At 42.4% G+C, this 25,932-nt stretch overlaps 1 protein-coding gene across 9 annotated transcripts in view; it reads right to left on the bottom strand.

Annotated features, from left to right (window-relative positions):
• Positions 1-25,932, bottom strand: part of kcnab2a (potassium voltage-gated channel subfamily A regulatory beta subunit 2a) — a 137,282-nt gene that overhangs the window by 71,718 nt on the left and 39,632 nt on the right. For 6 of the 9 annotated variants that reach the window (XM_046310251.1, XM_046310250.1, XM_046310248.1 and 3 more), the window contains 2 exons: positions 24,116-24,278; positions 20,455-20,496 (listed from right to left, as the gene is read on the bottom strand). In XM_046310251.1, the coding sequence (XP_046166207.1) occupies positions 20,455-20,496; positions 24,116-24,189 (116 nt within the window). In that variant the 5' untranslated portion in view covers positions 24,190-24,278. Of the gene's footprint in view, positions 1-1,875; positions 2,094-20,454; positions 20,497-24,115; positions 24,279-25,932 lie in introns of those variants that run through there. The other 3 variants (XM_046310254.1, XM_046310255.1, XM_046310246.1) reach the window with 2 other exon arrangements.

Raw genomic sequence — 25,932 nt, 5'->3', positions numbered from 1 at the left:
ACAAGGTGTCGACAGCATTCCACAGGGATGCTAGCCCATGTTGACTACAATGCTTCCCACAATTGTGTCAAGTTGGCTGGATGTCCTTTGGGTGGCGGAACATTCTTGATGCGTACGGAAAACTGGAGTGAGAATTACCCAGCAGCGTTGCCGTTTTTGACACAATCCGGTGCCGGTGCGTCTGGCACCTACTACCATAACCCTTTCAAAAGCACTTAACTTTTGTTTCACCCTCTGAAGGGCACACAAACAATCCATGTTTCAATTGTCTCAAAGCTTAAAAACCCTTCTTTAACCCGTCTCCCCCCCCCATTCATCTACACCGATTTACCAATTGACATCAATAATGGCCTTATTCAAAACAACAACAGTATTCCCGGACTCCCTGCTCATCATCCAAACAGCTGGCTCATCTTCAGACAAAGCAACCATCCCTGCACTGGGTTAAAACAGCAGCAGGTAGGCTACCCCTGCCATTAGTGACGATGCAGTCATGGCTGTACTACACACATTTTTATTTATTTTTTACCTTTATTTAACTAGGCAAGTCAGTTAAGAAGTTATTTTCAATGACAGCCTAGGAACAGTGGGTTAACTGTCTGTTCAGGGGCAGAATGACAGATTTGTACCTTGTCAGCTCTGGGATTTGAACTTGCAACCTTTCGGTTACTAGTCCAACCACTAACCACTAGGCTATCCTGCCGCCCCAAGAATGTGAGGTTGTGGACCACACTACAGTTAATACCAAACTGCACACATTATACCAGACAGTACTGAGTTTGAAGCCTTATTGAACTGCATCATTCTGGTTTAGGTTGGGGGTGAAAGTTAGGGGTTAGATGAATCTCTCGTTGATAGACTACGTAAACATTCATGGTACCATAGATCTGTCATGATACAACAGGATGTGCGAGATCGAGCAGCATTAGTTCCAGTGTTTGGGTTTTTCATCACTGGTTAAATTGGACAAATAACGATTTCACAGGTGTTAGCATCTATTGAATTTCGGAAAGGAATGGGACATTTGGCCCATAGACTTTCCCGCAAAGAGAGGGTAGAGCTCTTCATTCTGGTTCGGATCCTCGTTCTATCGCTTCGCTTAACAAGTACGGACCCAGAACTCACTCGAGCATCTGACCAATTACGCAAAACTTTAATTTAGGGTTAACAGATTAGGGTTAGCCATGCGCAAACCACACTGCAAGAGTCGCATGTTATCACATAGTTAATGTACAGTATGTTACCTAACCTCTCAGAACACGACAACATGTCTACCATTTACCATTTGACTACTCAGACAGAGTGGTGATGTGGGGCCAGAGTGACAGGGAGAATCTTCACTCTGGCTGATCAGGGGGAAAAAGGAGGGGGGGAAACAGGGTCAGGTAAATCCTTATGGAACAGTGTGTCCTTCCCATCTTGTTGGGCAAATATGCCAGCGACCTAGATGATTAAAATACAACGAGAGCAAGTACCATAAAGAACAGTCTGGCCAGAGGAGAGTCCAACACTGCACAGCTTCATACCACTAGTGAAACAGCTCTATTCATACTTATACGTTGGCATTAATCCATACATTTAATCAGCACTGTGATTCATTATGTCAAAGACTTCCCCCAGAACAGGTAAATAAGCAGCTCCTTAGCCTGTAAAAAAAATGACAGAGCAAGGTGGGCAGTATACATAGCACAAAGTAGACAATTATAATCTGCCTGAGCCTCAGGTGGTCTACAGAACCTTCACACCCACTCCTCTTGCCTGTACCCATACAGTATACTCTACCTGGTCAGCAGCAGCCTGTCTTCAAGTCTCACCTGCCCATTAAGCCAATCATTAGGTCTCACCTACCAAGCCCCAGGTAAGCCCCGACCTTACCTGTACTTCATGCCAGTCTGGTAGGACACACACTCCTCCAGGGCCAGGCCATTCATCTTCAGGAAGTCCTCCATGTTCTTGACCTGAGCGGCATGCCTCTGCTCCCTGAGGCGCTGCAGTTCCCCTGGGTCGGTGGGCCGTGGCTGGTTCAGGCCCTGGTCCGAGTGGTAGCGGCTAATGCCACTCCGCATGCTCTCGCTGTATGACATGGACAGCATCTTGCCACTGCCGCTGCTGCTGCTTTTCCGTATCCCACTGCCCGGCCCGCCTGGTTTGGGGATCTGTAGGTTTTCGGAATGAGCGTACATGGATTGACGCCTCACTGCCGCCCAGGGAGGATGACCCCCTGACAACCCTCCCGCAAACATCCCCCCCTACTCTTGCTGTCGCCGCAGCGACCCACCACTCAGTGAGAGCGAAAAGTGGGTCTGAGACAGGAGCTAGGAGCCAGCAGGACACAGCCACCTCCTTAAATAGCGCTGGACTACTCCCATAAGAGCTCTCTTACTGCTGCCCCCGAGCAGAGCATCAATATATAAATATATGCCATATATGCCATTTAGCAGACGCTTTTATCCAAAGCGACTTACAGTCATGTGTGCACACATTCTACGTATGGGTGGTCCCGGGGATCGAACCCACTACCCTGGCGTTACAGGGTAGTAGAGCTGTGTAGCTCAGTTGGTAGAGCTGTGTGTAGCTCTACCAACTGAGCTACACACAGCCATGCATCGTGTAATCAGAGTCACGGCACCACCCCCCAGGAAAGACACACAATGGCAGGGTTACACTGATAGGGTGCATTCAGCTGACCACCTTGTGGTTAACTAAGGAGCAGGACCATGCAAGAGGCATAGGTGCATTGGGGACAGCAGGAGGAGACATTCAGACATGGGCCAGGGCCAGGGTAGGGCCAGGGCAGGGCCAGGGCAGGCAGACACCATTCTAGGTTTTCTACTTGGATGTAGGGGGAGAGCCAAGAGACAAACCTTCTGACAACTAGCCAGCACCCAAAACCCTGTTAAAGCTTCAAGTTATGGTAAAAAAATTTAGTTTTTTAAAAATACATGCACCAAAAGGCATCAGTGAACACAATTTGTACTGCGCGTGGATCTGACCAAAGGTTGAGCTAATTCGATTTTCTCTACTTTCTCAGCAAAGGATTAGTCTCAGCCGCCGCAATGGATTAGCATGAATCAGACCGTTGTCTCATTTGCCATAAAAAAAAATAGATTAAAAAAATACACTACATGTCAAAAGTTTTAGAACACCTACTCAGAGTTTTGTATTTTTTTATTACCATTTTCTACATTGTAGAATAATAGTTAAGACATCAAAACTCATGTAGCAACCAGAAGTGTTAAAATATATTTTGATTTGTTTATATTTGAGATTCTTCAAAATGCCACCCTATGCCTTGATGACAGCTTTGCACACTCTTGGCATTGTCTCAACCAGTTTCACCTGGAATGCTTTTCCAACAGTCTTAAAGGAGTTCCCACATTTGTTGAGCACTTGTTGGCTGCCTTTCCTTCAGTATGTGGTCTCACAAAGTCACAGCGGTTGGAACCACCAATCTCCAATTTGGTCTCCAGACCAAAGGACAAATTTTCACCGGTCGAATGTCCATTATTCATGTTTCTTGGCCCAAGTAAGTTACTTCTTATTGGTGTCCTTTAGTAGTGGTTTCTTTGCAGCAATTCGACCATGAAGGCCTGATTTACGCAGTCTATTTGGACTGCAATTTCTGAGGCTGGTAACTCATCCTCTGCTGCAGAGGTAACTCTGGTCTTCCTTTCCTGTGGCAGTCCTCATTAGAGTCAGTTTCATCATAGCGCTTGATAGTTTTTGTGACTGTACTTGAATAAAACTTTAAGTTCATGATTTAAAAAAATTTTTACCTTTATTACCTTTATTTTACTAGGCAAGTCAGTTAAGAACAAATTCTTATTTTCAATGACGGCCTAAGAACAGTGGGTTAACTGCCTGTTCAGGGGAAGAACGACAGATTTGTACCTTGTCAGCTCGGGGATTCGAACCTTTCGGTTACTAGTCCAACGCTCTAACCACTAGGCTACCCTGCTGCCCTGTATTGACTGACCTTCATGTCTTAAAGTAATGGACTGTCGTTTCTCTTTGCTTATTTAAGCTGTTCTTGCCATAATATGGACTTGGTATTTTACCAAATAGGGCTATCTTCTGTATTACCTCCCAACATGTCACAACAACTGATTGGCTCAAACACATTAATAAAATCAATTCCACAAATTGACTTTTAATAAGGCACACCTGTTAATTTAAATGCATTCCTGTCGACTACCTCATGAAGCTGGTTGAGAGAATACCAAGAGTGTGCAAAGCTGTCAAGGCAAAGGGTGGCTATTTGAATAATCTAAAATCTATTTAGATTTGTTTAACACTTTTGGTTACCACATGATTCCATATGCGTTATTTCATAGTTTGGACGTCTTCACTATTATTCTACAATGTAGAAAAGAGTAAAAAATAAAGAGAAACTCTTGGATGAGTAGATGTCCTAAAACGTTTGACCAGTAGTGTAGAGTGGCAAGAAAAAGTATGTGAACCCGTAGGAATTCTCTGGAATTCTGCATAAATTGGTTTTAGATGAAGATCAGATCTAATTTTAAGTCACAAGACAAACACAGTCTGCTTAAACTACTAACACACATTATTGTATTTTTCTAGTCTATATTGAATACATCATTTGAACATTTACAGTGTATGTTGAGGAAAGTATGTGAACCCCAAGGCTAATGACATCTCCAAAAGCTAATTGCTAACCTGGAGTACAATCATTGAGATGAGATTGGAGATGTTGTTAGGGCTGCCCTGCCTTATAAAAAATAAAAAGTTTGCTATTCACAAGAAGCATTGTCCAATGTGAACCATGCCTCAAACAAGAGATTTCAGAAGACCCAAGATTAAGAATTGTTGACTTGCATAAAACTGGAATGGGTTACAAAAGTATCTCTAAAAGCCTTGATGTTCATCAGTCCAAGGTAAGACAAATTGTCTATAAAGGGAGAAAGTTCAGCACTGTTGCTGCTCTCCCTAGGAGTGGCCGTCCTGCAAAGATGACTGCAAGAGCACAGTGCAGAACGCTTAGTGATGTTAAGAGGAATCCTAGAGTGTCAGCTAAAGACTTACAGGAATCGCTGGAACATGCGAACATCTCTGTTGACAAGTCTACGATACTGTTATGGGAATTTTTATCAATAATGACTAATTATGTATACATTTCAATCAGGATGTACTAATCAGAATACTATTATGTTACTGTACATGTATGAATTTTCTTTTCAATCCTAGTACGAATATAATGTGTGTAAATATAATCAAGAATTAGAACAATGACTGTCTGTTCCTTGGTAGAAACGAATGAACTTATCATCAGACTGGCTAGAATGCTTATCTACACAGGAAGACCTTGGCTCAGTCATAAATTATATTAAATTGGTAGGGAGACTATGTGGGAAGGCTTGAGATACTGCCTTTGTACCAGGGTGGGAGAAGAGACGGGACAGTTTGAAAACTAATGGCGTCATTTTCAGTTTATAACCTGTGGTAAACTGTATCGTGGTCAGTACTCTCGTGAATAAATTATGCTGTTTGACTTTAACACTGGGCTCTGTCCATTACTATAAAATAAGGGTCTTACAAATCCTTATGAATTGACAGAGTATTTAATTTTAATTGGGTGTTAAAACATAGAGCAATTTAATTCCTGTAACAATTGGTCCTTCGAACCGGGATCTAAATATCCGTCCCTGCCATCTGGAGGTCGTACGCCGAATAAATCGTGCACGAGCGGGTCTGGTTCCGTTATTTAATACCTGGCCTCTGAATTGAGGGAAAGACTAGGCCGATGTACACCCCAGACCACAGGGACGGTGACTAGATCCAAACGAACAGTGCTTTTCCCAGTCGGCAGCAAGGTCAGTAGCCTTTATTCTCGAATTTGGGAGGGATTATTTGGGATATTTTTGATTGAATGTTCTAAAGGAGTTTGGATTTAATCAATGATAGGTGCTTGAATATTCTGAACAAATACAATGGGTTTCTACTTTGTGTTTTAACCAAAATCAATAGGAAGGAAACAGGTCTGAAATTGACCTGTGGTAAGGTGCACTACCATAAATAAACTAGAGTTTAATAAATCCTGGTTTTGCAAGCCGGAAGATTATTAAGGAGAGATATAGTACACATTGAGTAATAGGACGCTTGTTCCGTACAAATAGGATAGCCATTAATTTAAAAAAACATACCTAAATAAAGTTTTAACCTGAGTAGCCTATCTGTATATGGGAAGTAGTCTGACTATGAAGAAGTAGCAGATAGATATATTAAAACAGGTGAGGATAAATTAGGCTTGTTGAGAAGGCAGGGTAATTCTAGGCGAACAGAATAATTTAACCTGTGCAATGCTGAAAGAAATTAATATCTAAGGGGAGGAGAGGGGAATTTAGTCTAGAGTAGTGAGATATGAGATATTAACGTTGAAAGTCCCAAGGAAAATATCCTACGGGTGAAATATAATGTCCGATTAAAAGTGATCTATAGGTGAGGTTTCCAGGAAGGAGAAATACTGATTATCATTAAAGAGACACACACATCGTCAGACAGAAAAGCAACTAAAGTAACTAAGTAATGGTAAATAGCAGATTCATAGAAATACATGCACATAGAAGGTCAAATTAAATATAGAAAGGCATAGATAAGTGATTAAATACCATAGCTTCTAGTAACGGTAAGGATTAAGGATGGGTAGAAATTCCTCAAAGGAAGTGCCGGAACTAACGGGAGATTACCGTTGTAGGAGAACAAAGAGAATGGAAGGGAGGCGTCCAAAATCTGACTCAAACAAAGAACCTGAATAGAAGCTGATATTACTAATATAGTCAGGAAGGGTTTTAAATTAGGATGATTTTCTGAGAATTCTCTGTGTTGAAGTTTGCGACTACAGACATTATAATAATATAGTTATTGGCGGGGAAACTCAATCATTTTAACAGCGGGACACCAAGGTTCGTATTTCAGCTTTGAAACCGATAAGACTAAAATTGATTTTAGATTGTAATTCATCTATTTGTATGTTTTGCCTGAAGAATACGGTCGCTAGAGTTTGTATAAGATATGAACTGAACGGTTAATATGTTGTTTCGATTGAATTGAAAAAAAGTCATTCAAAATAATGTCGAGACAATCGATGTAATACGCTATTTTGCCCAAAATGATCTGCTAGAATAATGTATTGAGATGGGAGTCATATCTAAATAAATGTATTATAGAAGAGAAAGTCACCTAAAGTTAAATGTAGGGAATAACTGAGAGATACGATAACCAGGATGTTATATTTTTTATGAATCGACGGACATACGATAAATTTAGCACAGAACATGGTACGTTTACATGTTAGGGTATAGAAAGTTGAGAAGTTTGGTTGGTTTTACTTTGTTGATAGAATTTAAAGCAGAACTCAATCTGAATATGGAATATATATTTTACAGAGGCAGGCTGACTTGCGGCTTCGGTTTACCTTGACAACACCGTTCCTCAAATTTAAACAGAGAAAATGGGTTGTGGCATTTAGAGGGAAAATGCGTGCATTATAGCTTAGAGTTAATTTCCAAAAGTGGCTAAAAGTTCCAAATACATTTTTTTAAAGGAGCTAAATATCGTAAGGATAGTCTGAAAAGATGCTACAGCTAGCAACGGAATTGCTAGGCATTCAATTGGGCTATATAGTGCACCCCTTTGGACTATAAAATAGGTAAGAATAGTTGAATCGTAAAAAGTTGTGATCGTTTTCCCGAGTATTGATTTTTGGTTAGGTAACGCCAGTGAATTCGAACAAGAAGTTAACATATTCTAAAAACATGATCTGTTTTCATTACGGGGAACAAGTAAATGTCTTATCTTAAAGGGACAGTGCACGTTTATCACAGTGGTTTGAGTGTATGGCAGTGTATAAAATATTTTGGGACGACAATTTGAAGATAGACTGAATGAGTTACATGAAACATCGAGGGATTTAAAACAAATGTTGTGAAGGGATTATCATAATTATTAGGTTTCGTTGTAGTAAAAGTTTGGGTTAAGGGGATTTCCCTGTTCCCAGAGACAAGATATCTTAAAGCGATACACTCACATATGGATTATTAGGAGTTAGACAAGTGAATAATGTATTGGGAATAGAGTCGTAATTAAAATGCAAAGTCAAAGACTAGACAGTTACTTAAATCAAAATTAATTCTAAATTATAACGAAGAGACAATTGTGATTTATGCCCATCGAAATATTCTTATAAATTTTGCGAATTGGGAGATGAGAGATATTGATTGATGTTGTAAATTCTAATTCAGGATTCAACAGATGTGATAAATTAGGCTTGGTTTATCGAACCCGTACTACTGTGGCTGCAGACAGCCAACAATTATTTACAATTCATTGAAAGTCATTGTGGATTGGGTCGAGGTTGAGCGCTTGTTGATGACATCACTCGCAAGACACTATTTTCGCCACAAACAATGAGAAAATTGTTTGTCTTTTAGAAGGAAAATGGTTTGATTGTTTATGTCACACCAGTGAATTTGTGCACTGAATGTGGAACAATGTTAGGGTATGTTAGGGTATTAATGTTGAAAAGCAACCTCTATAGTAAAACATAATTGCAACTTTTCCTCTGATACGTAGACATCTGTAACAGGGGCAAGTTGTTTTTTGAGGAACATGCAGATGATGATTTGTTTCATTGAGATGTAAACGTGAGTCTGAGTAATTTTGTCATCTGAAGCATTATCGTAGTGAGTTTTTGTACAGTTTGTTTTTTGCTGATAAAAGTGGTTTGTTTATTTGGTTACTGGTTATGGTCAATTTTAGGGTTTGATTTAACTTAATTAAAAATTGTATTTTGGTGTGTTTAAGTAGGAATCCTTATTCCGGGACGGCTGGAAGTTATCTAAAATATGTAAGTTTCAGTTCTTAGGGGTGATAAATTACTGTAGATAAGGTATTCCACACTATGCAACATATTAAATTCATGTTATTGTCAGATAGAATACTGAGGATCCCTGAAGGAAAGAGCTTGTAAGTGTAGGAAGGATTTTGATATTATTATTATTTTGGCTCTGTTTGACTGTTTGACTATTAGGAGTTTTTTTAAATAGTATTAAATTTAACAGGAATATAGGATATCTGTGATGATTTAGGATTATTGTAAGGATTAAGATAGATTGATTAAGGAAATGTAAGGACTTTAGAGATTGCCACTTATAGATATGTTTTTTCTAAAATCAATGATTTTAGATAGTCAAACAGTGAGACGCTTAGTGGCATTTTGAGAGACAGGAGAGAAAGGAATTACTGTTTAAATCGGTAAATATATATATTTAAGAACATATATAAATAGCACAGATACTTCTTAAACTAGATAAGACACTTGACAGAGAATTGATACAGGATTGATATTAATGGATGCCCAAGGGAGAATTGGACATCAAATCAAATTTTATTTGTCACATACACATGGTTAGCAGATGTTAATGCAGGTGTAGCGAAATGCTTGTGCTTCTAGTTCCGACAATGCAGTGATAACCAACAAGTAATCTAACTAACAATTCCAAAACTACTGTCTTATACACAGTGTAAGGGGATAAAGAATATGTACATAAGGATATATGAATGAGTGATGGTACAGGGCAGCATACAGTAGATGGTATCGAGTACAGTATATACATATGAGAAGAGTATGTAGACAAAGTAAACAAAGTGGCATAGTTAAAGTGGCTAGTGATACATGTATTACATAAGGATGCAGTCGATGATATAGAGTACAGTATATACGTATGCATATGAGATGAATAATGTAGGGTAAGTAACATTATATAAGGTAGCATTGTTTAAAGTGGCTAGTGATATATTTACATCATTTCCCATCAATTCCCATTTTTAAAGTGGCTGGAGTTGGGTCAGTGTCAATGACAGTGTGTTGGCAGCAGCCACTCAATGTTAGTGGTGGCTGTTTAACAGTCTGATGGCCTTGAGATAGAACCTGTTTTTCAGTCTCTCGGTCCCAGCTTTGATGCACCTGTACTGACCTCGCCTTCTGGATGATAGCGGGGTGAACAGGCAGTGGCTCGGGTGGTTGATGTCCTTGATGATCTTTATGGCCTTCCTGTAACATCGGGTGGTGTAGGTGTCCTGGAGGGCAGGTAGTTTGCCCCCGGTGATGCGTTGTGCAGACCTCACTACCCTCTGGAGAGCCTTACGGTTGAGGGCGGAGCAGTTGCCGTACCAGGCGGTGATACAGCCCGCCAGGATGCTCTCGATTGTGCATCTGTAGAAGTTTGTGAGTGCTTTTGGTGACAAGCCGAATTTCTTCAGCCTCCTGAGGTTGAAGAGGTGCTGCTGCGCCTTCTTCACGACGCTGTCAGTGTGAGTGGACCAATTCAGTTTGTCTGTGATGTATATGCCGAGGAACTTAAAACTTGCTACCCTCTCCACTACTGTTCCATCGATGTGGATAGGGGGGTGTTCCCTCTGCTGTTTCCTGAAGTCCACAATCATCTCCTTAGTTTTGTTGACATTGAGTGTGAGGTTATTTTCCTGACACCACACTCCGAGGGCCCTCACCTCCTCCCTGTAGGCCGTCTCGTCGTTGTTGGTAATCAAGCCTACCACTGTTGTGTCGTCCGCAAACTTGATGATTGAGTTGGAGGCGTGCGTGGCCACGCAGTCGTGGGTGAACAGGGAGTACAGGAGAGGGCTCAGAACGCACCCTTGTGGGGCCCCCGTGTTGAGGATCAGCGGGGAGGAGATGTTGTTGCCTACCCTCACCACCTGGGGGCGGCCCGTCAGGAAGTCCAGTACCCAGTTGCACAGGGCGGTTGTCGAGACCCAGGGTCTCGAGCTTGATGACGAGCTTGGAGGGTACTATGGTGTTGAATGCCGAGCTGTAGTCGATGAACAGCATTCTCCGGATAAATGGTTTCCAGTTTGCAAAGAGTTAAATAAAGTTCGTTCAGAGCCATCGATGTGTCTGCTTGGGGGGGGATATATACGGCTGTGATTATAATCGAAGAGAATTCTCTTGGTAGATCATGCGGTCTACATTTGATTGTGAGGACTTCTAAATCAGGTGAACAGAAGGATTTGAGTTCCTGTATGTTTCTTTCATCAAACCATGTCTCGTTAGTCATGAGGCATACGCCCCCGCCACTCTTCTTACCACAAAGATGTTTGTTTCTGTCGGCGTGATGCGTGGAGAAACCCGTTGGCTGCACCGCCCCGGATAGCGTCTTCCCAGTGAGCCATGTTTCCGTGAAGCAGAGGACGTTACAGTCTCTGATGTCCCTCTGGAATGCTACCCTTGCTCGGATTTCATCAACCTTGTTGTCAAGAGACTGGAAGAAGAATGCTAGGGAGTGGTGCGCGATGTGCCCGTGTCCTGAGTCTGACCAGAAGACCGCTACGTTTCCCTCTTTTACGAAGTCTTTTTTTTGGGAGTCGCTGCATGGAATCAGTTCCGTTGACCTGTTTGTAACACAGGATCCGCGTCGCGGAAAACATATTCTTGGTCGTACTGATGGTGAGTTGACGCTGATCTTATATTCAGTAGTTCTTCTCGACTGTATGTAATGAAACCTAAGATGACCTGGGGTATTAATGTAAGAAATAACACGGAAAAAAAAAAAAAAAACTGCATAGTTTCCTAGGAACGCGAAGCGAGGCGGCCATCTCTGTCGGCGCCGGAAGTACATCCGGCGCTGACATGATAATGTCAGAAAATAAGGATAATTTACTAATCCTCCCCAAGTCATTATTTAGGGTATATAAGGTTGTTACCTGGGCTGAGCCAGGTATCAAAAGGGGGGTGGGTAAGTTAGTGGCCTATTGGATAATAAATTAATAATAAAAAAATAAAAATAAATGTTTAGCTAACAAATAGGCATTGAGGCTCAACATAAGTTGGGTGATGCAACAGGACAACGACCCAAAACTCAAGCTGATTGAGATGCTGTGACATGACCTCAAGAGCGCAGTTCACACCAGACATCCCAAGAATATTGTTGAACTGAAAGTTTTGTAAAGAGGAACGGTCCAAAATTCCTCTTGACATTGTGCAGGTCTGATCCTCAACATTTGGTTGAGGTTATTGCTGCCAAAGGAGGTTCAACCAGTTATTAAATACAAGGATTCACATACTTTTCCCACCTTGCACTGTGAATGATTACACTGTTTGTTGAATTTAAGACATGAAAACGTATTGTTTGTGTGTTATTAGTTTATAGTTTATTATGTTTGTCTATTGTCGTGACTTAAATGGGCTCCCGAGTGGTGCAGTTGTCTAAGACACTGCATCCCAGTGCAAGAGGCATCCCTGCCTCTGTTGTGTACCTGGTTCGAATTCAGGCTGCATCACATCCGGCCGTGATTGGGAGTCTCATAGGGCTGCGCACAATTGGCCCAGCGTCGTTCGGGTTTGGCCACGGTAGGCCGTCATTGGAAAATAAGAATTTGTTCTTAACTGACTTGAAAATCAGATCAAATTTTATGACCAATTTATGCAGAAGTCAAGAAGTCAAGGGGTTCACATACTTTTTCTTGCCACTGTGTGCGCACAGGAACGTATTTAGACCACTTGACCTTTTCCACATTTTGTAACGTTACAGCCTTATTCTAAAATGGATAAACAGTTCCCCCCCCTCCCCCATCAATCTACACACAATACCCAATAACATCAAAGAAAAAAACAGGTTTAGAAATAAATAAGAGGCCTCCCGTTTCGCCCAACGTCGTCCGGGTGAGGGTTTGGCGAGGGGGCATTAGTTGGCTCATCACGCTTTAACAACTCCTTGTGGTGGGCCGGGCGCATGCAGACTGACTTCGGTCATCAGTTGAACAGTGTTTCCTCCAACACATTGGTGCGGCTGGCTTCCGGGTTATGAGGGTGGGTGTTACTCGACCTTTGCCTCTTCCGAGCCTGTTTGGAAGTTGCAGCAATGAGACAAGATCGTAATTTGATGTGACGAAATTAGGGGAGAAAAAGGAAATATCACATTTACTTAAGTAATTCAGCATCCCTTTACTCAGATATTTGTTGAAGCACCGTTGGCAGCGATTACAGCCTTGAGTCTTCTTGGCTATGACGCTACAAGCTTGGCACACATGTATTTGGGGAGTTTGTCCCATTCTACTCAAACACTGTCAGGTTGGATGGGGAGCGTCGCTGCACAGATATTTTCAGGTCTCTCCAAAGATGTGAGATCAGGTTCAAGTCTGGGCTCTGGCTGGGCCACTCTTGGCTGTGTACTTAGGGGCATTGTCCTGTTGGAAAGTGAACCTTCACCCCAGTCTGAGGTCCTGAACAGGTTTTCATCAAGGATCTCGCTGTACTTTGCACAGTTCATCTTTCCCTAGATCCTGACTAGTCTCCCAGTCCGTGCAGCTAAAAGACATCACCACAGCATGACCCTCCCATCACCATGCTTCAACGTAGGGATGGTGCCAGGTTTCCTCCAGACATGATGCTTGGCATTCAGGTCAGACAGTTCAATCTCAGTTCAATCAGACATCAAATCCACTCTTGTTGATAAAAAAATACCTTAAATCCATACATTTATAATTCTAGCGCAATTTATATCTATAGGCTACATTTCTATCATTATTTTAGGCTGTCTGGCATTAGTGCGTATGCCTAAGCTTTAGGGCTTAACTATACACATGCCAAATAGCCTCCACAACAATCGCCAAATGCATTTGGGAAAGGGCAACAAAAAAAATATTGATCCATGGAAGCAAAAAGGAAAAATGTCCAAGTTTAATTCAATAAGAGAAAATCTGCTAAATGGAGAGCTGAAAGGGAGGGCCAGAAAAGTCATGTTTGGAAAAGATTTGGTGAAGCGCTAAAAGAGAATGATAGCAGTGATAATGTGTGTGATGATTGTGAATCACTATACTATACATTCACAAGACGGGGAATAGGCCTTTGACATGTCAAGGGAACTGTTGCCTACTGTTCAGATGGGTGAAACTGATATCTGGACACTGACTGTTGGTCTATAACCTCACACGTAGCCTTAATATTAACTCCTGCAGAATTTAGCATTTCTTCCACTAAAAAAATACACCAAATGTAGGCAAAAAAATAAATGAAGCGGGAACAGGAGTGGAGAAACATTAATTATTTCTTTAAGCATCTTGAGAGAATGCGAATGTGCAGTCAGGGACCGTCTGTAGAGAGTGCTATCTTTATCAGCATCATGAAAGCTGTAAGTATTTCAACCAACTAAAATATGCATCCAAGGAAAACGGAACTCTTATCAGAAACGTGTCATGTTTGCACGGCTTGCTATTTCCTTTGTCAAGCCATTTGGACATAACGCACAGAAAATCTTCCCAGTTTTTTTGAGTAATTGCATTTTCTCCCTGGTCCCTAAACGTCATTGTTCTGCAAAAGAAGCAGAGATGACAGAACACTTTACTGATGTCAACTCGATTGAAGCATTCAGTGTATTGATTTATGACATTCTGTTGAGCAAGTGTTTATTTAGTCTTCTAGGCCAGCATATGACAGAAGAAAGCTTTATGTAACTAATTATAGACAAATAATTATTATTGACACAAATAGCCTACTAAAATGTTGCAAATTATAGGTAGAAACATATCTAAAATCAGGCACAATAAATAATAATACTGCATTTTTTTTTAAAGTGTCTGTAGCCTACAGTGCATTTTCTATACTAGCGGGTTTAGGTCGGGAGTGGGCCTCAGATTGACACTTTATCACATACTCAGGCGGTTGCAGATGGGTTATTAGCAATTGTGGACGGATGCACAAATAGTTGACCCGTGCACCACGAACGGGCCATGAGACCGTTATTTTACAATCAGCAATGCTGTATGGAAAGCGCTGTGCTCAATCCTGTCACTAGTGGGCAGCAGTGTTAAAGGTATTGTAATAGACAATACTTCTGCACAGCTTATTTCCCTTTGATAATGCTATGCAGAATATACACTGAATGTACAAAACATTAAGAACACATTCCTAACATTGAGTTGCTCCGCTCCCCCCTTGCCCCCAGAACAGCCTCAATTCGTCAGGGCATGAACTCAAAAGCGTTGTCAAAAGCGTTCCACAGGGATGCTGGCCCATGTTGACTCCAATGCTTCCTACAGTTGTGTCAAGTTGGCTGAATGTCAGTCCATTCTTGATTAACACAAGAAACTGTTGAGCTTGAAAAACCTAGCAGCAGTTGTACCCCGTTCAAAAAGGCGCACATCTTTAGTCTTGCACATTCACCTTCTGAATGGCACACACACAATCCATGTCTCAATTGTCTAAAGGCTTAAAAATCCTTTAACCGGTCTCAACGTCACCTACACTGATTGAAGTGACATCAATAGCGGATCATAGCTTTCACCTGGTCAGTCTCATGGAAAGAGCATAATGTTTTGTACACTCGGTGTATGTCCTCAGTAACGAGACAAAAGACTAAACAGATCTTAAAATGGGCTAGCCTACAGATTATTGCATGATCTGACACGGATTACAGCATAACTTGAATTGTAATATCAAGCAACATATTTCACATAAACTATTACAATTAGTCCAACAAATAGCTTAGCTAAAACACAGTAGAAAAATAGAGAAATACCATGGCCATTTTCAAAAGCCGATGTTCAGTAGTATGTCAGATTCTGACATGGTCTTTGCTAGTGTGACAATTCAGCTCAGATTGAATACTTTATTAGTAGCCTATAGCTAAACAAAAAGTGCCAGTAAAGCACCTGAAATGTTCCAAATTACGATTTTAAAACATCCATCCTCGCTCTGGTGAAACACTGAACAAGAACCTTACAAAAATGTTCTTGTGCCCATTTTGGACAAATTAGCACTTTTCAGGCTGGGAGTTATGTCAGCCTGTCATCATTGCCTTTGTAGTGAAAACAATAACATTTAGCTTTACAGCACCTGGGACTCAGGACATTTTACCCAGTAGATCTACAACGGAAGTCCGAAGACAATAAACTGCTATTGATCCCTAAAGTACATTGACTGATGCAGACACTTGAACAGCACTTTGTTTCTCTCCCAGTCTGCTGAAGGAAAGCTGTGGTATTAACCCTGCCACAAAGCACAGCCTTCATCTAATGTCCTGCTCAGCTTAGAATCAACTGACAAAAAAGCTAGATAAAAGTCTTTCCATGTTTGCCATCAAGGGCGTAGGTGTCTTCCAGTTCTCCAGCTTCCCCTGTCCTTCCAGGCCAGTGGGCTCCACCGCCCATAGAGAAAGAGGGAGAGGGGTTCCAAGCCAGGCAGCATGCATCTGCTCCAAACTACACATACACATCCAGCCACAACCTCACACACAGTGCACTCAAACATATACAAGCAGTGGTCAATGGTCTTTGCTCAAACTCACCTGATGATTTCTAGGAGGCCAGCTCATGAGAGGGTGGTAAAGTGCCAGCCGGCTCTTATAAACACACACTGCCTGCAGCGTTGCAGCGTGTCCACCCAAACTGGGAGTGTCTTAAGTGTCTAAACCAATTAGTGGATGAGAAAGTGCCTTCCCACCACTCTGCCCTATACCATCAGCAACAATACCCCCCTTCCCTGTTAGATCTCATGGAGGAAATCCATTTATGTCATTTAGTGCCTCGTCTTGCTTCTGCTAACATCAGCAAATAATATCAGGCCTGAATTATTCACAAAAGCTTTTGTGCTAAAAGCCTCTGTTGTTCCACAGGAAAGACTACCAAGAGCCAGTCAGAACATAATGATTGTGTGTACAGTCAAGTACGTGCACATGTCTAGCAGTCATCATACATCTGCTGGGCTACACGTCAGCCTATAACTGACATGTAAAAACAGGAAAAGAAGTTCACAGAAACACCCAGATCACTACACAGTACCTAGTCCATAAATGTTTGAGTGGCAGGTAGCCTAGTGGTTAGAGCGTTGGACTTGTAACAGAAAGGTTGCAAGATCGAATCCCCGAGCTGACAAGGTAGAAATCTGTCCTGAACAAGGCATCATTGAAAATAAGAATTTGTTCTTAACTGACTTTCCTAGTTAAATAAAAGGTCAAATAAAAAAATATGTAGAGGAAAACCATGAGCCTTGTGCAAACCAAACAGTACGATGAAGTATCAAATTCAAAGAGCCTACATTTGAAAAAATGTATTTTTCTCACTAAATACCAGAGTGACAGACAGAGTAGCCAACATGAGAAGTTTGGGGTTGAGGGACTACCCTTGACAGGAACACCCTCATTCCCCTGGACATAGTAAAAGGGTTAAGGAGGGTCAGAGCCGGAAATACTAAAAGCCTTGTTGTGTAAAATTGTAAACATTAAATGGCCATCTCTTGACTGCAATACCACCGACCAGACTACATCACAGACTGAGATACAGTGCATAGGGAAAGTCTAGGCTATACACCCCTTGCACAGCTGTCAAGTTTTGCTGCCTTAAAATTAAATCTAAAAAGTGATTACATTGGATTGTGAATTAGATTCTACCAACTCTGCACAGCTTAGGTCAACATTTCCATTGTTTTTGTGAAAATTGCTCAAGCTCAGTAAATTTAGTTGGGACTCATTGATGGAAAGCCATGATTTAAGCGAATTTAAAGTCAGTCTTCTCAATACCTAACCCAGAATGGCTGAGGCAGGTTTTCCTCAAACTTTTTACCTGGGCTTTGCTCCTCTGATATTTATTTTGATCCTGACAAACCTCCCAGTCCCTGCTGGTGACAAGCATTCCATAACATGATCAACACAATACTTGAAAATACAGAGGGTTTCATAAAATTGCATTCCCTTAACATTACTGGTCTGTATGACAAAGTGAAAAGGAAGCCTTTGTTAAAAAAAACTATTTTTGAATTATCTGTTCAAAACAAGGTCCTGAAATAATACTGCAAGACAACGATATAAACTTTTTGGCTTAAAACAAAAAAACTTCAGGTTTTGGTCAAAGCCAATACAACACATCAAAGTGATACCCAATGTATTTTCAAGTATTGTGTTTGCAGCATCATGTTAAGGGTATGCTTTTTACTGGTTAGAAGAAAACCTAACCCTAGTATAGTGGGACATGTACACAAATCGTATTGCCAAAGACACACCAGAATGGCTTTACAAAATGTGTTGAGTGTTTCTGAGGGGGTCCAGTCTCACTCCTGAATAGAGACAGTATTGCAGTCAATAATGAATTCCAACGAAATTTACTGAGCTTGACCAATTTTGACACACACACACACACACACACACACACACACACACACACACACACACACACACACACACACACACACACACACACACACACACACACACACACACACACACACACACACACACACACACGGAGCAAAAAAAGAAACGTCCTCTCACTGTCAACTGCGTTTATTTTCAGTAAACTTAGCATGTGTAAATATTTGTATGAACATAAGATTCAACAACTGAGACAAACTGAACAAGTTCCACAGACATGTGTCTAACAGAAATGTAATAATGTGTCCCTGAAAAAAGGGGGGGTCAAAATCAAAAGTAAGTCAGCATCTGGTGTGGCCACCAGCTGCATTAAGTACTGCTGTGCATCTCCTCCTCATGGACTGCACCAGATTTGCCAGTTCTTGCTGTGAGATGTTATCACACTCTTCCATGGCACCTGCAAGTTCCCAGACATTTCTGGGGGGAATGGCCCTAGCCCTCACCCACCGACCCAACAGGTCCTGTCCCAGATGTGCCCAATGGGATTGAGATCCGGGCTCTTCGCTGGCCATGGCAGAACACTGACATTCCGGTTTTGCAGGAAATCACTCACAGAACAAGCAGTATGGCTGGTGACATTGTCATGCCAGGATGAGCCTGCAGTAAGGGTACCACATGAGGGAGGAAGATGTCTTCCCTGTAACACACAGCGTTGCGATTGCCTGCAATGACAAGCTCAATCCGATGATGCTGTGACACACCGCCCAGACCACGATGGACTCTCCACCTCCAAATTGATCCCGCTCCAGAGTACAGGCCTCGGTGTGACGCGCATTCCTTTGACGATAACCGCAAATCCGACCATCACCCCTGGTGAGACAACACTGCGACTCGTCAGTGAAGAGCACTTTTTGCCAGGCCTGTCTGGTCCAGTGACGCTGGGTTTGTGCCCATAGGCAACGTTGTTGCCAGTGATGTCTAGTGAGGACCTGCCTTACAACAGGCCTACAAGCCCTCAGTTCAGCCTCTCTCAGCCTATTGCGGACAGTCTGAGCACTGATGGAGGGATTGTGCGTTCCTGGTGTAACTCAGGCAGTTGTTGTTGCCATCCTGTACCGCAGTTGTAATGTTCGGATGTACCGATGCTGTGCAGGTGTTGTTACACGTGGTCTGCCACTGCGAGGACGATCAACTGTCCGTCCTGTAGCGCTGTCTTAGGCGTCTCACAGTACGGACGTTGCAATTTATTGCATCTGCAGTCCTCAGGCCTCCTTGCAGCATGCCTAAGGAATGTTCACGCAGATGAGCAGGGACCCTGGGCACCTTTATTTTGGTGTTTTTCCAGAGTCAGTAGAAAGACCTTTTTAGTGTCTTAAGTTTTCATAACTGTGACCTTAATTGCCTACCGTCTGTAAGCTGTTAGTGCCTTAACCGTTCCACAGGTGCATGATCATTATTTACGGTTCATTGAACAAGCATGGGAAACGGTGTTTAAACCCTTTACAATGAAGATCTGTTATCTTTGAAAGACAGGCTTCTGAAAAAGGTACATTTCTTTTCTGAAAACTGCCTCTGGAAGCAACGACACCAGAAGAACTGTCCGTCGGGAGCTTCACACACACACTCAAATGTGCCATGCAAAATACTCTCACATTACATCGGGTCAACACATTCCCGGAAAAATAACTGCCACGTCCATTTAGTGTAGAATGATGAAATGATTGAAAAGTGGTAAACTGCCCTTCCCATTACACTTCTAGCCAGTCTGTGTGAGACTGACAGAGAGTGAAGCAGTGATCGATCCTCTCTCTGTGCAAGGGTAGCAGCGGGACTCATTGCACTTTTAAAAAAGGACAGAAATGTGCAAGAGAAGGCTCGGAGATCAAAATCCGATACAGAGCTCATTACCCTGCATACACAGCGTCATGATTTTTTTATAACCAGATCAGCAGAATAAGACTTCATCTCTCAGCCCATAAAACATGATGCCTCCCTGAAACAGCAAGACCAACAACCCGGATACCACACTACTGGGCAGGGCCGAGTACAGTACAGACTTTAAACTGAAGTATGAGGTCATTTTTACATGCAACACTTTAATAACTATTTGAAAGTCTTTGGCAGAGTGCAATGCAGACTACAACATAGCATTTGAACAACATTGCAAACAGTACAATTGGGTGTCCAGCAGAGACTAAATCTGACTGCTAATTAGCCAAACGGTGACTAGAAAAAATTCCATCAGTGCAGAGGATGATTCAGACTGACAGAAGTATGAGGCAGCAGTCCGAGCCGTGTTCCACTGTAAACACACACAGAGAGAGACAGAGAGTGGTACCTGTAGAACTGCAGCTGTCGTTTGGGGCTCCCATAGCGTGCGCTGAGGCAAGCGGAAGAGATTAAGAGAGAGCGAAGAGGGAAGAGAGGAGGAGAGAGTACAGCTTAGATTAACATGTAGCAGAGGGAGGAGGGAACAGCAAGCTACAAGAGAGAAAGGGGAATAACGTAGAACACATGCAGCATGTGAGAGGAAAGCCTAGTTACACTACGTTTACCTATTCCTTGTGAATAACTGGACCCTGAATGTCATTCACTGACACTCAGACACCACACGAGGGGTGAACATAGACACCACACGAGGGGTGAACATAGACACCACACGAGGGGTGAACATAGACACCACACGAGGGGTGAACATAGACACCACACGAGGGGTGAACATAGACACCACACGAGGGGTGAACATAGACACCACACGAGGGGTGAACATAGACACCACGACATAGACACCACACGGGGTGAACATAGACACCACACGAGGGGTGAACATAGACACCACACGAGGGGTGAACATAGACACCACACGAGGGGTGAACATAGACACCACACGAGGGGTGAACATAGACACCACACGAGGGGTGAACATAGACACCACACGAGGGGTGAACATAGACACCACACGAGGGTGAACATAGACACCACACGAGGGGTGAACATAGACACCACACGAGGGGAACATGAACATAGACACCACACGAGGGTGAACATAGACACCACACGAGGGGTGAACATAGACACCACACGAGGGTGAACATAGACACCACACGAGGGGTGAACATAGACACCACACGAGGGGTGAACATAGACACCACACGAGGGGTGAACATAGACACCACACGAGGGTGAACATAGACACCACACGAGACACCACACGAGGGGTGAACATAGACACCACACGAGGGTGAACATAGACACCACACGAGGGGTGAACATAGACACCACACGAGGGGTGAACATAGACACCACACGAGGGGTGAACATAGACACCACACGAGGGGTGAACATAGACACCACACGAGGGGTGAACATAGACACCACACGAGGGGTGAACATAGACACCACACGAGGGGTGAACATAGACACCACACGAGGGGTGAACATAGACACCACACGAGGGGTGAACATAGACACCACACGAGGGGTGAACATAGACACCACACGAGAGGTGAACATAGACACCACACTAGAGGTGAACATAGACACCACACTAGAGGTGAACATAGACACCACACTAGACCCGAAATTCCCAGATCCGAACCGGGACCCGAGCGGGTCTGGGTCCTAAATGGACTTTTAAAAATCTCAAATCTGATATAACTGCCACAGGTCTTGGGTATGTGTGATTTATTGACTGGACTCGGCCTCTGTTAATTGAATGGGTGAGGTGAAAACGGCAGGAGCTTGTTATCAGTGTCAGCCAATTGACACTCAATAAAACGTATCGATTAGGGACAGCTGAAACTTGTTCCGACCGCTCACCTCTCGTGTGCCTGCTGGTGAGGAGACAGAACGTGTGAGAAGTAAAATAAAAGTTAAGAAATTGAAGTAAAATAACCATGAAAAAGGTTAAACCAAGTAGGCAGGGATGCAAAAATAACCTCAAAATAAACCACAATATTATAAGTTGTTCGTATATTCTCTATAAACAATTGCTTGAATTACTTTTGATATTACCCTAATCAAGCTTTATGTACTGCAGGCTAATGAAGGCAGTGGGCAGTTGAACTTGAGGAAGAACGTTTTAGGCCTACCAGTGTAAGGCCAGCTTCTTTAACTCTAACATTATAATGCCTACCAGAGTAAGGCCAGCTCCTTTAACTCTAACATTATAATGCCTACCAGTGTAAGGCCAGCTCCTTTAACTAACATTATAATGCCTACCAGTGTAAGGCCAGCTCCTTTAACTCTAACATTATAATGCCTACCAGAGTAAGGCCAGCTCCTTTAACTCTAACATTATAATGCCTACCAGAGTAAGGCCAGCTCCTTTAACTCTAACATTATAATGCCTACCAGTGTAAGGCCAGCTCCTTTAACTAACATTATAATGCCTACCAGTGTAAGGCCAGCTCCTTTAACTCTAACATTAAATGCCTACCAGTGTAAGGCCAGCTCCTTTAACTCTAACATTATAATGATCATCTTTTTTCTTCCTGACTGAAAATTTTCAAATGAGCCTCCTTCTGTAGGCTACGCCTATACACTAAGTGTACAAAACACCTGCTGTTTCCATGACAGACTGACGAGGTGAAAGCTATGATCCTTATTGATGTCACTTATTAAATCCACTTCAAGTCAGTGTAGATGAAGGGGAGGTGACAGGTTAAAGAAGGATTTTTAAGATTTAAGTACCTTTGAAGAGGGTATGGTAGTAGGTATCAGTTTGATTGTCAAGAACTACACTGCTGGGTTTATCACGCTCAACAGTTTCCCGTGTGTATCTACAATGGTCCACCACCCAAAGCACACCCACCCAACTTGACAAAACTGTGGGAAGCATTGGAGTCAACATAGGCTAGCGTCCCTGTGGAACGCTATAGACACATTGCAGAATCCATGCTCTGACGAATTGAGGCTGTTCTGAGGGCAAAAGCAGGTGCAACTCAATATTAGGAAGGTGTTCCTAATGTTTTGTACATTCAATGTTATCTGTATAGCGGTAGCCTATCTGACAAGAGCAAAAATGCATTTCGGTGTTGGAACATGCTGCCCCTCGTTCTTTCCACGTTTCTCTTTCTTTATATTTCTATATTTTGTATTATTGTCATGTATTATCGTCAAGGCTTATAGGCCTTTATGCACGCAATGCCCTGACACATTTAACACTTTCATCTACGACAGCTGAACTGGGAGGTGGACAATTGTTTTGGAAAGTAAATAAACTAAAAATGCTGCACACAGAAAGACCAGAAATGGGACACGTAACACTAAGAAAAATGGTTCTCTGGCACCACATGCTGGTGGCATGTGGAAAAGCAGGAAAGGGGATGTGCTAGAACAGAAATGAGTGTTTCCACTACAAACAGAAGGACTGGATGGCACACGACTGCTTGCTGTGAGAATCCTGAATAGAATGGAAGTGGCATGAAGTATGGATGATTTGTTTTATTAATCAGGCTTGACAAATTAACTGTATGCACCATCAGACCAACCCGAGTGTGTGTGTGTGTGTGTGTGTGTGTGTGTGTGTGTGTGTGTGTGTGTGTGTGTGTGTGTGTGTGTGTGTGTGTGTGTGTGTGTGTGTGTGTGTGTGTGGCCATGTCCGAAATCTGTCCTGCCTACTACATACTAAACTAATATTTAGAACGTAATGCTTAGTAAAAACGTATGCAGTAACAATAAATCGCAACATACTGAGGATTTATCGCGCTTGTTTCCCGCCATTCTCAAATGTGTTGAGTGCCTCCCTCCCCTATTCTGATTATCAACGGTGTTCAAACATGTGGCTGTGAAAAGACGATTCTCTTCCTGAATAGCATGCAGCAAATTCAACAAGATGAAAAGTAGAAATGAGTATAACATCCTTGCATTTAAAGCATGCAAAAGTCTTGAAATTTCACATGGTATAAAACATTATAATTTTGCATAACCAAAAAGCCTACTATTTAGAATGCAAGTATGGGTATTCGGACACAGTCTGTACGTATTTGTGGACTTACTTGTAGATCATGCCAGGTGAGCCAGTTTGTCGGGAGAGGCGGGCAGGTGAGTCTGTGGTAGATTCAGGATACATGGAGGCGGGAGGGTGGGGATGTGGCCAGCCTGCAGAAGGGGTCTCTCACACCGGGAAGACAGGGGACTGTCTCTCACCAAACTGGGATTCTGGACGGGACAGAGCAAACACAGTCAGTCTGTATACTGTCTGGATGGTTATAGTGATCTCGAGGAAGACAACTTATATACATTACTAATTCAATTGTTTTTGTCAAATATTCATTTCAGAGATCATAGAATATCACTACTATTCACCAGTCACTAGATGGCACCATTTCCACAGTTACCACAGGCAGCAGCTTCAATGCATATCAAACCAATAAGACTGCCTTCTCTGGGCTCAGTGGGCTCTAACTGGGAATGTTAACTCTTTCTTTTTGCAAACTACGGGGAAAAAAATTGCCCAGTCAGAGCTATGGTCTCTGCAGCCACATGATGTCAAAGCCCTGTACTACAACAACATCCTTATATACTACACCACATGCACAGACCAACCACACACATTTACAAAGTCATGGACGTCCTCATACCTCCCCATCCTGCCCTTGCTGTGTGTGCGCTCAGAACGACTAGTTTTGATGAATAATTAAACAGTTTTCACCCAGGAAGAGCACTGCTAAAGTAAGGGGCTATAACAAGAGAGAGGAGAGCTGGGAGACAAGGGGAGGAGGGGAGGGTTCTGTTTTTCTGTGCTTCGTTTTATTTACTTAAATTAGGAAGACTCAAAATGTACACTTGTAAATCAACCATTTTAATCAAAATACAGCTGTAGACAAAAGTCAAATATCAAACAACACACATACAACTGATGTCTCTCATGAGTTCTGCCCCATAGGAAAAGTCCCAAGTTATTTTATTAAGCTCGAGGTCCAGCCCCAGTGATGTCACTGCATACATCATTACCTGCTACCAGTCAGACCAAGCCCATGCATACACAGCTATACAAACTTGCAAGAGAGATACAATAGTTCCAGGGTTTTCTAAAACCTCAGCAGTAAATGTCCACTCCCCCAAGTTCATTTTAGGTATGTCGGACTAGCCTCATCTATTTTACTCCCCTGCAGGGCTCTAAGCTTAACTTTGAAGTGCTTTCTCACAGACCCCATGCAATAATTCACACATTTCTTCATAAGAGGCAAAGACTTAGAAAAGACTGTGGAACAATTTTAAAACATATATATATATATACATACATACATATACAGTGCCTTGCGAAAGTATTTGGCCCCCTTGAACTTTGCGACCTTTTGCCACATTTCAGGCTTCAAACAAAGATATAAAACTGTATTTTCTTGTGAAGACTCAACAACAAGTGGGACACAATCATGAAGTGGAACGACATTTATTGGATATTTCAAACTTTTTTAACAAATCAAAAACGGAAAAATTGGGCGTGCAAAATTATTCAGCCCCCTTAAGTTAATACTTTGTAGCGCCACCTTTTGCTGCGATTACAGCTGTAAGTCGCTTGGGGTATGTCTCTATCAGTTTTGCACATCGAGAGACTGAAATTTTTTCCCATTCCTCCTTGCAAAACAGCTCGAGCTCAGTGAGGTTGGATGGAGAACATTTGTGAACAGCAGTTTTCAGTTCTTTCCACAGATTCTCGATTGGATTCAGGTCTGGACTTTGACTTGGCAATTCTAACACCTGGATATGTTTATTTTTTAACCATTCCATTGTAGATTTTGCTTTATGTTTTGGATCATTGTCTTGTTGGAAGACAAATCTCCATCCCAGTCTCAGGTCTTTTGCAGACTCC

Source organism: Oncorhynchus gorbuscha, linkage group LG18, assembly GCF_021184085.1.
Source record: "Oncorhynchus gorbuscha isolate QuinsamMale2020 ecotype Even-year linkage group LG18, OgorEven_v1.0, whole genome shotgun sequence".
NCBI classification, from domain to species: domain Eukaryota; kingdom Metazoa; phylum Chordata; class Actinopteri; order Salmoniformes; family Salmonidae; genus Oncorhynchus; species Oncorhynchus gorbuscha.
The sequence above is the reverse complement of the archived record's forward strand: the minus strand, read 5'-3'. Positions and strand labels throughout refer to the sequence as shown.